We start from the raw sequence: 18,879 nt of genomic DNA, 5'->3' as shown, positions 1-18,879 counted from the left end.
CAAGGCCGGGCGCGGTGGCTCAAGCCTGTAATCCCAGCACTTTGGGAGGCCGAGACGGGCGGATCACGAGGTCAGGAGATCGAGACCATCCTGGCGAACACGGTGAAACCCCGTCTCTACTAAAAATACAAAAAAAAACTAGCCGGGCGAGGTGGCGGGCGCCTGTAGTCCCAGCTACTCCGGAGGCTGAGGCAGGAGAATGGCGTAAACCCGGGAGGCGGAGCTTGCAGTGAGCTGAGATCCGGCCACTGCACTCCAGCCTGGGCAACAGAGCCAGACTCCGTCTCAAAAAAAAAAAAAAAAAAAAAAAAAAAAAGAAATCAAAAGGAAACCACAGAGGAAAAAGAGAAATGTTGAGGGTTTTTCTGCTTAAAGCTAAAAGATGCAAGTTGAATGAGAACAACCTAAGAGGTATATGTTTCATTCTTTCTCCTTACAGAAAAAGTGAGCAAAGAGCACAATCATACAAAAGAAAACACCATCCGGACCACCACCAGGTAGGCGACTTTGTGTGGCGTTCCTCCAGAACACCCCATGTGGGCCACCAGCCCGTACTACATGTTGAACGTTGCTCCCCAAACCTCTTTCTCCCACTGGGTTCAAAGGAGTCACACCCTTTACCACCATTTTCTACCAAAATTTCTCGGTTGGTAGAAACAATACAGAAGTAAAGGAGGAAGACCACTAATATTTACTAAACATCTAATAGGTGTCACTTTGCTGGGAAATTTTCTGTATGTTATTGTTTTGTATTCCTGACAATAATTTTGTGAAGTAGATGTTATTATCATCCTCTCTGCAGAAGTGTCTTGGCCTGAGAGTTGAGCTGGGTGGCTCAGCTGGGACTCGGGGCTGGGTCTGTATCTCACGAAGGCCTCTTTCTGTCTTATTGCAACCCTGCTCCTGACTGCCTCTGTGACTATAGGCTGATAATTTGTCACCAAGGATATCCCAACTTTTTTTTTTTAACCTCCCAGCATTATTTGGAAGGCAAAGATTTTAAAAGAAGAAAAAAGATAATGCTTTTAAAAAATTGCAAGAAAATTTATATCATTCACCACTGTGGACAAGGGAGTTTTCCACTTGCCAAAGGCAGTCTAAGGAGGTCAGCCAATGTAGGCTGCCCACTGTCCATCTGCTATTGTGAGGAGAGGAAGACCAGCCAGTGCTGCTGCTCCCATGGAGCCTTGAAGTCCACCCAAACCTGAAACGTTGTAGGCGAGAGCCAGCAGGTGAAAACCCCACCACTGCAGAAAAGGAGCTCAGGGGAAATGCATTCTCCACCTTTGAAGGACCATTCTCCACTTTCAAACCTCCCTCCAATTTCTGAGTTAGCCCAAGATATGAGCTTTACAGGATGATCAAGAGCAATACACACTTTTAGGATGAATAACTAGGGACAGTGGAAACTAGCTGGGAGCTACCAAGGAGTCTTAAAATCAAGGAACTTTGCTTTCCTGAGCAAACAGAGAAAGATTCTTTCTGATGGGAACAGTTGCTGGGTTTTGTTTCTAATTTTCTTGCAACAAAAGGTAAATGATATTTTTCTTTCTGATGTGTTATTAATTGACCTCACAGCATTATCAGGCCTGTGGACAGTACTCATTTAAACTTTAACCTGAGGTTTAAAAAAACAATTCCATTAATTGGAGGTTAGGAATGTCAAATTTCAAAGAGCAATTAAAACAGAGCCAGCTTGCCTCACACTGGGTTTATTTTATTTATTTATTTATTTTTATTTTATTTTATTTTTTTGAGACTGTGTCACTCTGTTTCCCAGTCTGGAGTGTAGTGGCCCAGTTGTGGCTCACTGCAGCCTCCACTTTGCAGGCTCAAGTCATCCTCCCATCTCAGCCTCCCGAGTAGCTGGAACTACAGGCGTGTGCCACCATCCTCTGCTGATTTTTGTATTTTTTGTAAGGATGGGGTTTTGCCATGTTGCCCAGGCTGGTCTCAAACTCCTGAGCTCAAGCTGTGTGCCTGTCTTGGCCTTCCAAAGTGCTGGGATTACAGGGGTGAGCCACCGTGATCGGCTCACACTGGGTTTATAGAGTATTAGGGAAAGGAACCTCGTTCTAATAGAACAGAAGAGTGGTATATATTAGTGTTGTGTCTGTATATAAGTATTCAGATAGAAAATGAGACTAGGAAGTTGTACTGCAGATTGTATTGAGAAATGGCTTTCGGGGGATGGAAAGACTATTTTGTATATTAAGTTTGATGCCCAAATAGGAGATGTGAGCTCCCATGGAGTCCATCCTGCCCCCTCCTACATCTAACCTTAAAGCTATTTAGTATATTGCTTGTGTCTGTGGGTCTAAACATTGATGAAATTGGCTAGATTAGTAGACCTTGAAAGACAGCAGACTAAAAGTAATAAATATTCATTTTAATTTGCTGCCATAGGATTCTTGAAGTGTTATAGGTTAAGTCCCCTAGAGATGGAGATTCTCGTGGAAGTGCTTTATTGAGGGAATGCTCTCAGAGGAACCTGCAAGGAAGTGATGGGGGCAGAAGAGGGAAGAAGGAGAAGGAGCTGAGAGCAAGGATGTGGTTTTAGCTGGTTTGTAACTTCAGCTCCATCCCCCAGGAAGATTCACTAGCTTCAATTCATCCCCTGCAGGGGATGTATAACCTCCGACGTTAGGGGGTTCCAATGGGGACAGCAGTTCTCACTTATAGTTGTCAGGCAACACTTATAGCAACTCCAGGGTGGGTGCACTACTGCTGGAGGGAGGATGTGGGCAGGACCCCACTAGCATGATCTATGGAGGTTTCTGCTGGCTCTTTAAGATTACATAATATACAACAAAAAGATGTGCTGCAAGACCATATTATTTTATGCTTTTCAGGTGTTCTCTGGAAAGAGGTAAGAGGAGGCCCCAAATTGGCCCCATACAAGGACTTTAATGTGCCTCAAGCCTAAACTGCCTTGGCTGGAGCTGAAGCATGATTATAGGATAGAGGAGAAAAAAAAGAAATTTAACCATTTGGCAAAAATGATGCAATCCTTAAATTCTCCTCTTGCTGGGAGGTTATGAGTAAGAGGAAATCCGAATTAGAGCTTTTGCCCAAAGCGAAGGAAGAGGTTCTTCCTGTGAGCCCCCAGCATTATATGGTGTTTAGAAATCAGTGTTAAGGAATTTTTGGCTTATAGTTCTACAAAGTCCTCGTTGTGTTTTTTATTTTTATTTTTTCCTTTGAGTAGAGGCAACTTGCTTGATTAGCCTATCCATAAATAGATCTCTTTTTTACCTCTCGCCTTATTATTTCAGGTGGAATAGAATCAAATCTTTATGCCAAGAAATCCTCTTTAACCTCAGTTAACTGATAATCAGGGACAGAAAAAACAATGCCAACTTTCTTTCTTCTTTCCGGACTCCTGTTTTAGAAGGAACTCTTACTTTGCACATACAAGATCAGTGTGTGGATTATGCTTTAAGGTGTGATTTGTGATACATTTCAAAAAGATTTACATCAAACCTCTGAATTTCTGTATCTTCAGATTTTTAAGTACTAATGGAGTGTTTATTTAGTAATCATATCTTCTGTGTTTGATTTCCTAGAAGAAACTGACTATTCAGAAGGACAGTTCATGATTGGAATCAAGTTCAGAATTTTTTGCACTTTGAGAGTAGCTAGGTGTACTTAAGGTAGTTTCATTTGTAAAGGGCAGGCCTGGGATGCCAGCCTCAGCACAGCACGGAGATCAAGCCTTCCCTTACCTTTCTCATGCTGGTGAATGCCTGGAATCTCCTGATCCTAGCGTCTGGATATCCAAAGACATGAGGTGGGGAGAAGAGACACAAAACTGAAGAAAGGAGCTGATTCTATCCCTGCCTTTTATAAACCCACAGCTTCCCTCACAATTGTTTATTATTATTTATCTTGATGCTCATTTCAACCACAAGACTAAGAAAAAGTGTAGCAACCCAAGGGGAAACACTCTGTAGCTTGGCGTTCCAATACGTGCTTGCCAGTGAGTCATGGGAGTGCTGATGCCCATGTCCTGCACCAAGAGAACACGAAGTCCATGGATATGTGCTGTTAACTCTCCATCCCGTAAGGGTTGGTGACTGCACTTTCCTCATCATCAAATCCTCCCTTCTCACACCTGTCCAGTGGCAACTCTGCCCCTTGTTAATACCTCTGTTATAGGATGGGTAGATAAGGAGAGTGAAAATGATGGGAGACAGCATTCTTTGTTAGCGATTTTTTAAAGGGGTTTAGGTGAAGCTAAGGTTGAAACTAGTAACTACCAAGTTTCTGGATCACTGGGTCTCTCCCTCATTTTTAAAAACTCTTATAATGGAAAATTTCAAACATATACAGAAGTATCTGTCATCCAATCCAACAGTCATCAATTAATGCTTTATGATATTTTTATCTATCTCCCTCCTCTAATTCCCCCTCCCTGTAGATTATTTTGAAGCAAATCCCAGACATCATTTTAAGAACTGATTTGAGAATCTCCTTTTTTTTAATCCTAAGAACTTAGACTCAGCTGCTTAAATTACGAAAATCTTCCCAAAAGTAAAGGAGAAAAACAATCCACCAAGGCACACCATGTAGCCAGGCAGAAAAATCAATCTACTTAGCAGCTGAAATGATTGCATCATGTGGTCCTGCTCACCAATGCCTTGACCCTGTCCCTCCACCCTTGTTTGTGTCCTCATCGGGGCACTTCCCATTGAATCAGTCCTTTAGATGGAACTTCACCGTAAATGCTAAAACAGCAGTCTCTTTCCCTGTTTAACCTCAGAGTCTAGAAAATTCAATCCAAGTGTAAAGAAGGCTGTGGGTCTCCTTTGAGATAGTGTGTGGACTGAGTGTTCTTAATGCCACTCTATCCGACAAATGAGATGAGGAGAGAGTCCCGGCCAGACCCATGAGAACAGAAGGACCGAACATTTCAGACTAATAAAATCCTGATTTTTCTATTTCCTTTCCCAGCACAAGCCTAGGTTCTGCAGGGAGCAGATAACTAGCTATTATGATCATTTGGTAGATGAAAATACATGAGGCATGATATCATAATCAGATCTCAAAGTTTAATGGGATAAAAAGAAGATCTACATCCTTTGACATGGACCATCACCCAGCCAGATGCTGGATAAAATCGAAATAGGAAAATGGAACCCTAGAGTAAGAATCAGATAGCTCCTGGCAGGTGAATTGGACATGCTCGATGTTGTGTAACACCATGAACTTCAAACAATGGCTGCCAAGAACCCTCTCTTGGTTATTTGTTCTCTCTTTTCCCCATTAATAATTCAGTGTCCATGGGGGTATAAGATTGCAGGCCTATAAGGAATACTTTCTCACACCTGGCTTGCTTCGTTCCAAAAACAAGGAAGAGTTTGCCTGAATTGTTCTTTTCTCCATTACTAGACAAAAAGCAGAAGTGGGAAAATCAGAGAAAGATAGACTCATATCATGCTGTGCAGACCAATATTTAATTTGCCCAATTTTCAGAATTTGAAATGCAGGCTATTTTTCTGTGATTTAGATAATGGCACATAGTGTTTACTAAAAGACATATTCACTTGGAATCATCCAATGTAGAATTTTCCTTTGTGATGGTTCGGATGCGTGTCCTTAAATATTTATGATTCAGTAATAGAAATTGCACAAATTTGCAAAAGCATGATGTGCTGCCTCAATTTGCACAATTTTCCCTTTTCAGTTCTTCGGTAGGAATAAGAGAATAATACTATATTACCTTAAAAAGTAAAAATATTGCTTTTAGAGAACACTGAATTAGACAGAAGCAATTAAGAAACCAGAAACAGAGCAAATGAAATTGATATCTAAAGAGGTCTCCATATATTCTCTTTACCCTTTACATGTTGTGACTTTAAAATTAAATGCAATGAGCATTCTATTTCTAAAGAATGGAAATTGCTACTAATTTCATGGAGTCCCTTCAGTTAGGACATGTATTTCTTTATGGTGAAGCCAAGACTGTTTTGGGGCCTCATGGCACCATCGTACATTTTAAAGACTCCCTCCCTTAGTACGCTGCCATCTACTGGAATATTGTCACAATAAATCTGATGTCTGTGACGTTAATCATGCCCCTCTAGATGTGGTGCTTTTGTGCAGTGCACAGCCTACACCACTATCTGCAGCTGCGCGGACACACATGCTGACTTGAGAGTCTTTTCAGTGGCATTCTTTGCTGTTTATCTTTAAGTTTCTATTTTTCAAAGAAATTAGAACTGACCCTTGAAAACAATGGAGATACACACACACACACACACACACACACACACACACGGCCTGAAATTACTTCATGCATTGTTGCCATTTGCATTTGTTTTTCCTTCCCATTTCACCAAGTCATTTCTCAGTTCTTTGTTCTATTCCTTTACTCCATTGTCCTATAGATATTTGCCCTCTACCATTTTTCCTCCGTTCATGACATCTATACTGAAATGTTATATTGAACAATATGCTTCTAGAATGGTTCAGTGTTGTGTTACTCTTAAGAGGCAAATTTAAATCTCCTTTTCAGGATCTGAAGAGGGCTGTGCCTTTCTTTTCATTTCTCATGGACACTCCTGTCTTTATTTCTACTGGCTTGCAATAGTATTCTCTCTTGTTTTTATGACTCCTAATAGTCAGGAATGAAGTTTAAATTGGTAAGTCTCTGTCAGTGGACATCCAGAGACTGTGTTCTCCTCTAGCTACCTTTGGTAGGTTATGCAAGAAAGATATAACCAAAAAGTATGTGTGGCTTAGGTGCTGTTCTTATCTGGAATTTTCTCTCAAGAGTATCTTCAGGGCTGTTACTAGAAATGTATCAAGTCTTTCAAGGGTTGACCTCTGCGAAGCAGCCCTCTTGCATGATGTGGTGGGCCAGGAGATGATCCACATTTCACTAGCATCATCTGTAACTTCCACATGACAGAGGCTTGCGTCACTGCAGAGAAGACAAAGTTCATCCGTTCTCAGCTCACCTCAGCAGAAAGCTCTTCGTCTTTGTTTGTGTATAAAGTCAGATTCCTGCGGGAGATCCTCCACAAGCTGACATTTCGAGTATCCGGACGTGCAGGGTTCACTTCCTTGGTCTGTGGTTGGCTCTGGCTCCCCCGGTCTGGCCTCTCCACTGCAGCGGCCCTCGACAAGGCCTGGCATTGTGCTCCTTGTCCCGAGAAGTTTCCTGGCTCCACAGTGCATGAATGCTAGAGCAGCAGCAACAGGAACTTGTTCCTTGAAAACTTGGTGTTAGGTTATACATGTTGGCCCACCTTTAAGACAACCTGAAATAGGAAGCATTTATACTTTTCAAAGAAGAAAATACTAAACATGAACAATATGTTATATTTTCCTAAGATGCTCTACTTTTCTTCTACAATATTGCATACGACCTTTTCCTTCCATAGCTGTCAGACTTCTGAAACTGAAGCAGACTGATACTGAGGGTCATAACTGAGATGCAGTTGTTTCTGCCTGTGTCTTTCACAACTGTCCCTCAGAGCTTTCTCTTTAAAAGGACTGAGTCTTTTCCAAAGTAAAGGATCCTAAACAGTAAAATGTAATAGTTGTTTTTAACTTTTAAAAGTATCTTATTTCCAGATAATATAGGAGCACATAAAGAAAATGTATTTTTAGTCCTACTACCTAGAGACAGTCACTGCTAAGTTGGTGGTGTGTATCCTTGCTGGATTTTTTTTTCATTTATATATGTATAAATTCATATTTATAAGTATACATTTATATATGTATAACTGAATCCTACTACCTATACAGTTTTATAATCTTCTGTTTTCACCTAGCAATATATAAGATTGTCCATTTTTCCATGGACATTCTCAATGTTATTCTTTTAATGTTTGCATAGTATTCAGTGTTTGTCTGCAGTACAATTTATTTAATCAGTCCCTTGTTATTGGATATCAAGGGTCCCCCCCAAAAAAATTGTTAATATAAACAATGGTGGGATAAAATGACTCAAAACAGTATTCACATTTTTCAGGCTATTGGTACAAATTGTCAAAATGACTTTTAAAAAGATGGAATCTGTAATTCTAACAGTTTTCATGAGAGACAGAGACAGAGGGAGACAGAATATTTCAATGGCCTGACCAACTCTGTGCTTATCATTAAAATTTTTTAATGATTGAAGGGTATAAAATTATATCTTCCATTTAAAGTCTTTCATTTATTGATTCCTAGTGCTCTTAAGCATTTTGTTCATGGGGAGACATTGGTATTTGCTCGTGTGTGTGTGTGTGTGTGTGTTTTGGGTTTTGTTTGTTTGTTTGTTTTTGAGACAAGGTCTTGTCCTGTCGCCCAGGCTGGAGTGCAATGGCACAATCTCCACTCACTGCAGCCTCTACCTCCTGGGCTCAAGTGATCCTCCCACCTCAGCCTTCCACGTAACTGGGACTACAGGCATGCACCACCACCCTCGGCTAATTTTTGTATTTTTTGTAGAGACGGGGTTTCTGCCATGTTGCCCAGGCTGTTCTCGAATTTCTGGACTCAAGTGATCCTCCTGCCTCGGTCTCCCAAAGTGCTGGGATTACAGGAGTGAGCCACCATGTACAGTCTTGTATTTCCTTTTACTGTCATTTCTTACTCTGTTTGGTGGCTTGTCTGGGTTGGATTTTTTGTTTAGTTGTTGCTATTGATTTTTTATTATTATGAAATTTTTTTACCAAAATAGAAAGAATAAGATAATGAATCACTATATTCCCATCACCCATATTGAACATGTATCAACATTTTGCCACACTTGGTTTACCAGTCCTTTTTCCTCCTGTATTTTAAGTCACATCCCAGATATCAAACATTCATTCCCAGATTCTTTGGTATATATCTCTGAAAAGTAAGGAGATTTTCCATGATACTCTTTCACATCTTACAAAATTAACAACACCTTTAGTTTTTCATTGCTGTAAAGTTTCTGTTTCATTGGCCCCAGCCAAGTGTGCAGCCGCATCAGCGGAACTGGAGGAGAGGAAACCCAGCTTAGCTGCCTTGTCATCTCCAAAAATTAAAGAAGAAAATCTGCTGCCTATATGCTTGTAGAGTGATGGAGTACACTTGAGTCCCCTCTGCCCACAGGCCCATTTAGAAACCCACTGAATCTGCAATGCCAGCCTCAATTTTTAGATAAATGTCCCAGCTGAAACTTGCGAATGTATAGGAATAATCCAAGTTTTATTCACAACAGCCCCTCTTTCTTTGAAAATGTGTGAGCCCAACATGATCAATGACTGAGTTTTCAGGCCTAACCCGCTGGGGCCACAGGAGGTCCCTGTTATGTCCCTTGTATGGTCAAATAAGGAATTTTCTCTTTCAGATGGTCGGGGTTGTCTTCAGGGCAGAGACTCACAGTCATTTTTAATCTTGGGCACTCTTGTCCACCCCCACATTCCCTAACCTGCCACCCGGGGTCCTTTTCATTACAATAAATAAAATCCCTTAGGAACAGGGGTTCCCATTTCTGTGGTATTGAAAAGGGAAGGGCAGTGTTCATGTGTACCATGAAAACTTTTCTTTCATTATAGATTACCTTTTTAATTGACCGTAAGAATGTTAGTAAGACAACTGGCCCTGACTGTTATAGGTAACATGTTAATATCTGGGCACATTTCAGAAGCAACAGCTATACAACTGCTTATTCAAAATGAAAATGAGGAAGTTAGGAAGACCACACATGGTCCTAGGCCACATGGAGTGACTGCTACTGCAGAACAAAAGGACTGTATCAGGGTTTTCTTCTATATTTCACATGATACTGATGCAACTGTATAGAGTGTTTACATTTTATTCTTTAAAGTGTTTGAAATTCTTTTACAAAAATATGTAGAACTAAGCAGTTAATATATTTCAAATACAATTACTTATAAATATGTTACACAACATGTACATATATAAATACATAAAAAGAAATGTTAAGCTTCTATTATTTTAAATTGTTAGCAAATAAAAGGAAGTAATATTTGAGAAAAACAAAATCACTAAAGTGAAGAAAACTGCGTTAATCATGAAAATTAAGTTGAAAATGAAATACTGTTATTTGATATTTTCAGAAAGTGAAATACGTAAAAATAAAGTGTTTTTGTTTTTGAGTTGTGAGCTTATTTTCGTGTAAGCTATTCCAGCTTCTCGAAGAATGTCTTCTCACCTTAAAGTGCTTGAGGAAATGTTGAGGAGATAGTTATAACTAATACAAAGATTTCCTTTATTCCTTATCTTTGAATAAACCCACCTTTCTTATTTGATATGTTTAAGAAGCATTAAAAAAACACACACACACACCTCTTTTGTCCTTTGGCAAGGCCTGTAATCTGTTATTATTAGCAAGCTCTAGTTTTTGTTCAAAGACAACATTTCCGGTTTGTTCTCATTTCCTTCAGTTTCATTATATGAAACATAGATATGGAGATCCCATATGCAAGTTACCTGTATCCATTTTAATTCTGTAACATGCATATTTCACATATTCAAAATATTTTTGAACTAAAGTCAGATTAATTCTTGACATAACTTTGGTCTATTGCCTGCCTTTTCTTGTGGCTTTTGGAGACATGGAAAACTGTTTTCTCAACTACTGCTTCCTGTTCACTTCAAAATGTTAATGCCGTGTGTCACTCCTGGAGGGTTTCTCAAGGTCTAAGTGATTCAGAGGTCAGAGTTTTTAAAATACCGGCTCAGTGATTTTGGACAAATCTGTGGCATTTCAGGTCTTAAAAAATAACATGATGTATCAACATGGAAAACCAGTATTGCAGTGGCTTAACAACTGGGTCTGAGTAGAGAGGAGGAAGACACTGTTACCAGGAAGGATAGAAAACCACCTGGTGAGGGGCCCAGGGGCTGAGGTCAGCTGGGGAGCAGGTAGCAGTTAGAGAGAGAACACGCTGAACATGTTGGTTCCCACAGAACTGTTCTACCCCACACTGGGACTTCAGCTCTCTTTTTGCAATATATAGTTTCTCAGACATATATCTAAGTGAGATAACTTGTTTTAAAAATTTCCTTAAAGTAACGCAAAAGAAAATTAAAAATTACCCCAGATTCTTTCAGACATGTTTCACCCAGCTCTCGAAAGAAATCTGTAAACCCTGTTAGGTCACATAATATATGGCTGAATATATATGTGATAATTGAGTACTTTTACTTGATTACTTCACTGAAGAATTTTTTTATTTTTTTAAGATTCACTATTTTAAAAAAATTTACTAAGGTAATTTGTCTCTGTGCAGACAGAAGTCAGACTACCACTTTAGGATGACTTGCTAGAAACTCCTACATTTAATAGAATTTCATGCCACCCTGATCTATCTAGTCCCTTCTGGGTTCTAAGTAAAAACTCATTACAGTGCAGTCTTTTTTTCTTTGTTTAATCTTTTTCTTTTCTATTTGTCATTCCCAAGTTTAGTCTTGAAAGTTACTATCTCTTAGAAAAAAAAAAAAAAATGTTTCTTCTCTATTGCTCCTTTAAAACTGTTGTGTCATTACCAAAGCAAGGTCTTTTCTGAACTTTCTCTCACAGTCTGTACTCACCTTCTTTTCTTTTTTCTTTTGGTTTTGTTGTTGCTGTCAAAATGAGAATCCCTGTAATGTTTGGTTTCAGTGGTAGCACTTGGGGAGGGTTGGTTTTAGGTAGATGGGCCTTCGCTTCTGCATGAGGCAGAACTCCCTGTTGGCCGTCAGGTGTTAAAGGTGGAAATACTGGTGTCACGATAGTCACTTAGCAGAATGTATCACTGTTTAGAGCCATCATCCTTTATGGCCTGTTTTATTATTTATTGTAAATCTTTTCCTTTCTCAGCCCTGTGCTGCTGACCCCACATCCCATGCCTGGCCTGGAATTGTCCACTCACTATGACACCCCTGCCCCTTCATGTCTTAGCCCTTAGATTTTCTACAGGAGAAAAATCAAAATAAACTTTCCACAGCCATTTCACTTGTATCCAGAAAAGAAACTCAAGTAGATAAAAGTTGTAGAAGATCGTATTTTCAAAACCCAGGGAAATTAACAGGGGGCTTGGGCTCTTTGATGTCCATACCATCAACTTCCAGATGCTGCTACTGAATAGTTAGTGAATATTTATATGAATTATGTAAGTCTTCCAGGTAGCCAGTCTTTGACCCGGGCCAAAGGGAATATGTTGTGATAGATGATGATTTTGTTGAGTGAAAATAAGTGACGATTCCCTCCCCATTAGCTGTTAATTTCCACCTCCTCCTCTATCAACTTTTTACCAAAAATATTAACCAGAAAAAAAATCTCTTTTTTTGCTTTTTTCCACTTCCTTGGCTTACTTTCTGAATGGAGGGGCTTTTTCACAATAAAATGACTAAAGTCTAGGCAGGCGAAGATTCAGAAGCAGGGGCTATATGGTGTTCACAAACTGGCTCCTTTTCTGGAATAGTGGGTGACTGGCTGAAGTTACCAGTTGGAGGACAGCATAAACATGCTTCGGGGCACATCGTAAAGTCCAGTGTATTTCATGGATTGTTTTACTCCCTGGGAAGATGCAGCCCGCTTCATCCTGTGTCCGGTGCCTCCTGGAACTTGCCTCTCCACTGCCCACTGCCAACAGTGACAGTCACTGAGCAGCATGAACGAGGTGTCAGCCTCACCACCCCTTACTGAAGTGCTTTGTCCACCGCAAAGCTGGGTGTCACCTGAGAACGGATGTGCTTCTGTACTTTACAGTCACTGTGAGGCACAGGAGAAGAAAAAGAACGTATATACGACCCAGCATTCTAAAAATGAATGGGACAGAGTTACACATGGAGTATCTTCTGTTTTCTTAGTACCTTGTGCAGAGAGTTAAGAATAACCAGTGTTATTGGAGACCTAATCCCATGAAGCAAGCTCTGCTCTATAGGGCATGCTCCAAGTTTAGTTTTTTCTCCTTCCTTAAGCATGAAGCTAATCTGGGCACCAGAAGGATTAATACACAGATGTGTATGTAGCCATAGTGCCACCATGTGCTTTACAGCTTTGGCGAAATAGAAGCTTACAAACAACTAACGACCTCGTTACCCTTCCTTCTTCATTTAGAGTTAATAACAGAGACAGGCTTGCTCTCGGAAGCTGTAAGTACAGCAGTGGCAAATGTTTAGAGTTGCAAATTGACCAGGCCCACGAGTGACAGAAGGTTTAGAAAATTGGGGCGTATCATAACTTCTATAGGGAAATAAAGACAAAAATTATTTTTACTTGCTCTATTTATCAATAGAAAAGTCTTTCCACTTCCTTCAGTGCCTTTACACTGAAATGACTGGTGCCTACTCCCCTCCATCACCCCTTTCTCTTTCTCTTCCTTTTCTCTATCTGTTCCAAGGATTCATGGGTCTCTATTGTCCGTAAATTCCTTAGGTGTTAATGGACCAACGAAAGGCAGTGTAGCTGAGCGGGAAAGAGTGCAGATGTGGAAGCCAACGTGCTCAACTCATGGGCATAAGCAACTACCTAACTTCTTTGTGCCTAAGTCTCCACATCTGTAAAATAGGAATAATGCAGTAGTCCTTCCTTATCCACAGGGAATATATTTCAAGACCCACTGTGGTTGGCCAGGCACGGTGGCTCATGCCTGTAATCCCAGCACTTTGGGAGGCTCAGGCAGGCAGGTCACATGAGGTCAGGAGTTCGAGACCAGCCTGGCCAACATGGCAAAATCCCATCTCTACTAAGAATACAAAAATTAGGCAGGCATGGTGGCACACGCCTGTAATCCCAGCTACTTGGGAGGCTGAGGCTGGAGAATTGCTTGAACCCAGGAGGCGGAGGTTGCAGTGAGCCGAGATTGCGCTATTGCACTCCCGCCTGGGCGACAAGAGCAAGACTCTGTCTCAAAAAAGAAAAAAAGACCCACGGTGGTTGCCAGAAGCCTCAGATAGTGCTGAACCCTATATACACAATGCTTTTTCCTATGCATACATATGGTAAAGTTTAATTTCTAATTTAGGCTTAGTAAGAGATTAACAACAGTAACTAATAATAAAATAGGACAGTTAGAACAATATTCTGCATAACAGTATTGTTATTCTGGATTAAGAGTTATGTGCATATGGTCTCGCTCTCAAACTATCTTATTGTACTGTACTGTGGATAACTGAAATCAGAAAGCCAAACCATGGATAAGGGGGGACTGCTATAATAATGGTAGCTACTCTCATAGGGTTCTTATGAGGACCAAGTGAAGTTAATACACACAAAGCACCTTCAATCAGTGCCAGATACTTAGTGTTTGTTGCTAGTTTTTATTGAGCATGTACTATGTACTGAGGACTTTAACATGAAACATCTCATTTGAACCCTTACAGCACCCCTCTAGAAGATGGCATTGTTAAACCTCTTTTTCAGTGATGAAACTGAGGCTAGAGTAGTTATTGACTGGACAAAGGTCCCTTAACTATGAAGTAACCAATATGAAATTCAGACTCCAATTTTTCTGATTCCAAACTTTCTGCAAAACCACCACACTCCCTACCTCCTGGCATGAACGGATCCGAATGCAGAGCATGGCGGCTGCATGTTTAGTCTGAGACCAATTCCCTGTTAACCTAATGTCTTCTCTCTGTAGCTAAGACTTACACCAGCCTTAAGCTGCCTTGCCTTCTGAAAGTTTCTCCATTGATTCTTTGCCCCATAGAAACATTGGCAGCCCTGTTGTGCATTTTTAGTATCCAGCAGCACTCCCTTCTAATTCTCTGCTCCCTCAGAAGAAATTTCTTCTTTTCTATGCAGGATAAAGCTGGCATCCAGGGTAGAAAATTATTTTGAATGTTGTTTCCCTTAGTGATTGTCTCCCTTTCAATTCAGTTTCTTCTGAGCAGCTCAGTGATAATAGGGCTCCACTCCTCACATCAGCAGGAATCTGCACTTTTGAAGAGAGCATGTGAAGACACAGCGCTAGCCCATTGCCACTACTTAGCAAGACCCAGGAGACTACTGCCAGCACATAGCACAGCAGCGTCTGCTCGCTTCACCTAGAAAGCTAAGTGAAGGTTATTCTTAAATGTACCTGTGGTCTTGACCAGCCCTCTCTTTTAAACTCTTCTTCGACCTGCAAGTGTCGCTGCTGGCTGGCGATGTTGGCCACTAGCATCACCATGTCCCATCTGGGCTGCTGCACTGGCCACACACCTTGTCTTCTGCAAGTCCCCCAGGCCGCACTGCCTACTGCAGCCACATGGAGCTTTCTGAAACTGAAGTTCGGTTTCCTGATCCCCTTACCTAAGACACTGCAGTGCCCTCACTACTGCTGGGACAAAGCCATGATCACGGCACACAGGGTCTAGCCTCATTTCCCTCCACCATGGGCCTTCCTCCAGCTCTGCAGGCTGGCTGTGCTCTCTCCCAGTGCTTGGGGCCACCTTCCCCAGCTCCTTGAAACAAACCCTAAGGACCCTACTGTCCATTCCGCTCATGGTGGCTTTTGCAGGAAGGCCCTTCCTGGGCTCCTTGGCCAGGCCAGGCCCCATGGTCACACTGTGTCCCCTCCTCCACTGCCTTAGCCACCCTTGCAAGTTATGAGATGTTTGGTAGAAAGCGACATATCTGTCCCTTTGCTTCTCCCCACTTCCTGCCTCCTACTAGCCTATAACCAGTGTTCACTTCTTAAGCCTATTTAAATTGTTTTGTGTTTAAGATACAAAGAAAAACCATGGCATACAAAGTGGTGCTAAATCTAGCCTAACATAGTCATGTAAAACTATATTATCTATCAATGTATGTTTTACTTTAAAAAAAAGTGTCTTCCATTTTCATCTTAACATTCTCTTTTTAAAATGGAATAATAGCAACCATAGCCTTGTGGCATGTTTAGCAAAGCAGCACTAGTCCTAGTAGTCCTAGGCTTGGTCTGTTGTTCTGCTCCAGATCTGCTGTTTTGCCCAGGAGAGTGGTTGGGGGTAGTGATCCTTCCTGGCTGTGTTTCTCCGCCTTCTGGGAAGGTTCAGCCAATCAGAGGCACTAGTGAGAGGTAGGGGTGGGACTTAAGGTAGAACCTGGGTATTTTTCCACTCCCTCTCTGTCTCCCGGAGTAGCTACATCTCCTCTAGTGCTCCAGCTACCATGACCTGGGCTCCATTTGTCTCCTCCTTTGGTCCCTCCAGCCTCAGGGTGGCAATGGCTTCCTGCCCTTCTTATCTCTGGGCTGTTATCTCTTACTACCCCATGGAACTTCCACTATCTGGGTACCCAGTTCCTATGGTTGAATTTCCTCTGTTGTAAATAAATAGGGCTTTCCATTTTCTAGGTTGGACTCTGATGGATACTCTAGTATTCTCATATGTGATCGTGGTACTTGTTCACATGTTATTTTAGAGGCCTGGAAGATGGACCCTGTGACCGAGTTAGAATCCTCTGATTAAAAACTTTCGATCCTTTGTGTTCACTATGGTCATGGTTTAAGGGGGAACCCTGGCAGGATGTCTGGTGACCCTAGTTCTAGTTCTAGCTGAGTCACTAGGGGAGCTTAGGATCACTCAGGTCAGGGCCTCTCTTTCATGTTATATGAGGGAGCTCCTTGGGGTCCCTTCTGGCAGCCCCATTTTCTGACTTTAACTCCTTCAGAACCAACACAATTTCAAGTTGCAGTTGTCATTTCTGCACACAGAGAATAGAGCAAGAGGAAAATGTACTGCTCAGCTGTCCTCCTCTACAGGTTTAACAGTGTTTCAAAGATGATGTTTCATATATTCCCCCCAAATATAAGACCTATAGGCAGAAGGTACAGCTGGCACTTATCTGATGTAATGACTTTTCTTTTTCTCCATTTTAAGCACAATCTTCTTATATTCACTAAACACCGTTGCAAACAACACCTTATCCAATATTACGTATGTATGTATTTGGGGCCAGGTGCTCTGGGTGTCTTAAATAACTTTAATTTACTAAACCTCACTCCCCCTCCCCCACCCCAGCCCTTTCTTTTCAGAAGACACATTTAGACAATCACCATTCACCTCCAATTCAAAAGAACTGCTGCCCAGTGAATCTGTGCTTCACGGAAGAATATCAGCTCCAGGTATGGAAACATTGTTGGCTTTGCTTCTGCTGTTGATTGCTTAAGAATTACTTTTCTGAAACGTGTGAATTTTCAGATACTTTCAGCTTACAGATGTAGTTATTCATATAAGGCTAGGTTTTAGAAAAGAAGAAGAAACTCAATTTAAGCTACAAAAGTTTATTAAAATGTTTACAGTAATAAGCCTCTTCATCTTTGCTTTAAGAGCTTATTGTTCTTTACCTGCTGATATTTCACCCACATAATGAATTTCTTTTTCTTTAAAATAGTGAAGTATAACCTGAAAATAATTTGCTTCACACGTTGTATTTCAGGCTGGCAGCCAGGAATATAAGGGAGGGCAGTGGTGAGAGCGCTAGTCCCCAGTAGGGCAGGTCATGACCCCAGGGGGTGTGGCCCCCACAAAGACCACCTCAGTTTGCATGGAAACAAGACAGCTCATTGAGGAAACCTTGCCACCCAGATTTTTGTCTCTCTTCTTGGCCGTAGTATCTACATATATCCATCCAGTGCTCCATTTTGCCATCTCAGCCATCAGCACATCATTTTTTATCCATTCTTCCTTTCTTCATTTCTCCTTTCCCGGGTAGAAGGAAGGATGTGCTTGCTGTTCCTTATCCACAACATGGCCATCCTGGAGGGCTTATGTGTGTGTTCTCAGAGTTATTGTGAAATGAGAACATCTGAGAATCGCTGCACTCTAGTTCATACTCCTTACCCATACCCACCCATCTAGCTGCCAGGAAACTTCTGCCAGTTGCTACCTTGCCTCCCGGCTGTGGAGAGGATCTCAGCAGCACTCGGTAGCCTCCATCCGCATTCATTTGTCCAGGAGACCAGGGCCGCCTGTGTGCAGGGCAGGACTCACAGCTGGGTTGTTGGCCCCGCAGCCTCTTCAAGAATAAAGCCTAAGTCTCCTCCACATACTCAAGGAGCCCTGTTTCCCAGGGCACTGGAGAACTGATTAATTTGCAATGCAGAAAGAATTCAGTAACATCTGAAATATTGGCCTCGGGTATCACAGGTCATTGGAAATGGTTTGTGACAAACTGGGGGTGGAGGATGGGGGTGGGGAAGAAAACTGTCATTCTTGAGTCTCATAAGGGTAGTTCCATTTCTTCTCATCTCCACACTTCCAGCCAAAGAATCCAGATACCTGCATGCTTTTTAGCTTTGCAGGCAGGGCTTTTCTATTCAAACACCAGAAATAACATGCTTACACAAAAACATATTACATAATGGCTGGTTCTAGAGGTGGAGAGAAATTTTGCCTAGTTTATGTCTTCATACTCAAACAGGGGCTCTTGGAACTACTGTTTACTTCCCACAGTGTCATTTTGAATAGCCATCTCCCTGGTCCCAAAATTATTGCCCTGCTGTTAAGTTGATGGATTGTGACTTTCTAATGTCAAAATAACTGCCTAGGAATTGCCTGTCAAAATGCTGTGACCCATACGGCCAGCATCCCATGATATATATACAAACCCTGCACTGCTGGCTTAATGTTTGACTTGGCTGTATTTAAAGCAGGGTTTATCGGTCAAGTTAAAACTTGACCTAAAGAGTGATTTCGGTATATGTTTAACTGTGCATAGGGGGGTTTTCTGTGATTTGGTTGATAAACTTATGTTAGACATTAGATGAACTTACACTTTAAAAGCTTAACTCTTATTTGGGGGAGAAGGTCAGCATAACTGAGATTTTTAAAATGTAAATCCATCCTGCTGAAAGATAATCAATCCACCCTACTTCACTAAAGCCTTTCTTTAGGTAGAGAAAAGCAAAACGACTACATTTACATTTTGTTAAAATAAGCAGCTAAAAAAAAGATTTTTTTTTGTTTTAATAAGCAAGGTGAAAATGCTTTGGGAAT

General features: G+C 41.3%; 1 protein-coding gene across 8 annotated transcripts in view; it reads left to right on the top strand.

Annotated features, from left to right (window-relative positions):
* ZNF827 (zinc finger protein 827) overlaps window positions 1–18,879 on the top strand; it is a 174,463-nt gene that overhangs the window by 92,246 nt on the left and 63,338 nt on the right. For all 8 annotated transcript variants that reach the window (XM_037992635.2, XM_037992650.2, XM_037992646.2 and 5 more), the window contains exons 7-8: window positions 440–497; window positions 16,903–17,006. In XM_037992635.2, the coding sequence (XP_037848563.2) occupies window positions 440–497; window positions 16,903–17,006 (162 nt within the window). The remainder of the gene's footprint in view (window positions 1–439; window positions 498–16,902; window positions 17,007–18,879) is intronic.

This window comes from Chlorocebus sabaeus, chromosome 7, assembly GCF_047675955.1.
Source record: "Chlorocebus sabaeus isolate Y175 chromosome 7, mChlSab1.0.hap1, whole genome shotgun sequence".
Lineage (NCBI taxonomy): Eukaryota > Metazoa > Chordata > Mammalia > Primates > Cercopithecidae > Chlorocebus > Chlorocebus sabaeus.
Note: the sequence above shows the minus strand (reverse complement) of the source record. Positions and strands in the feature narration are given on the sequence as shown.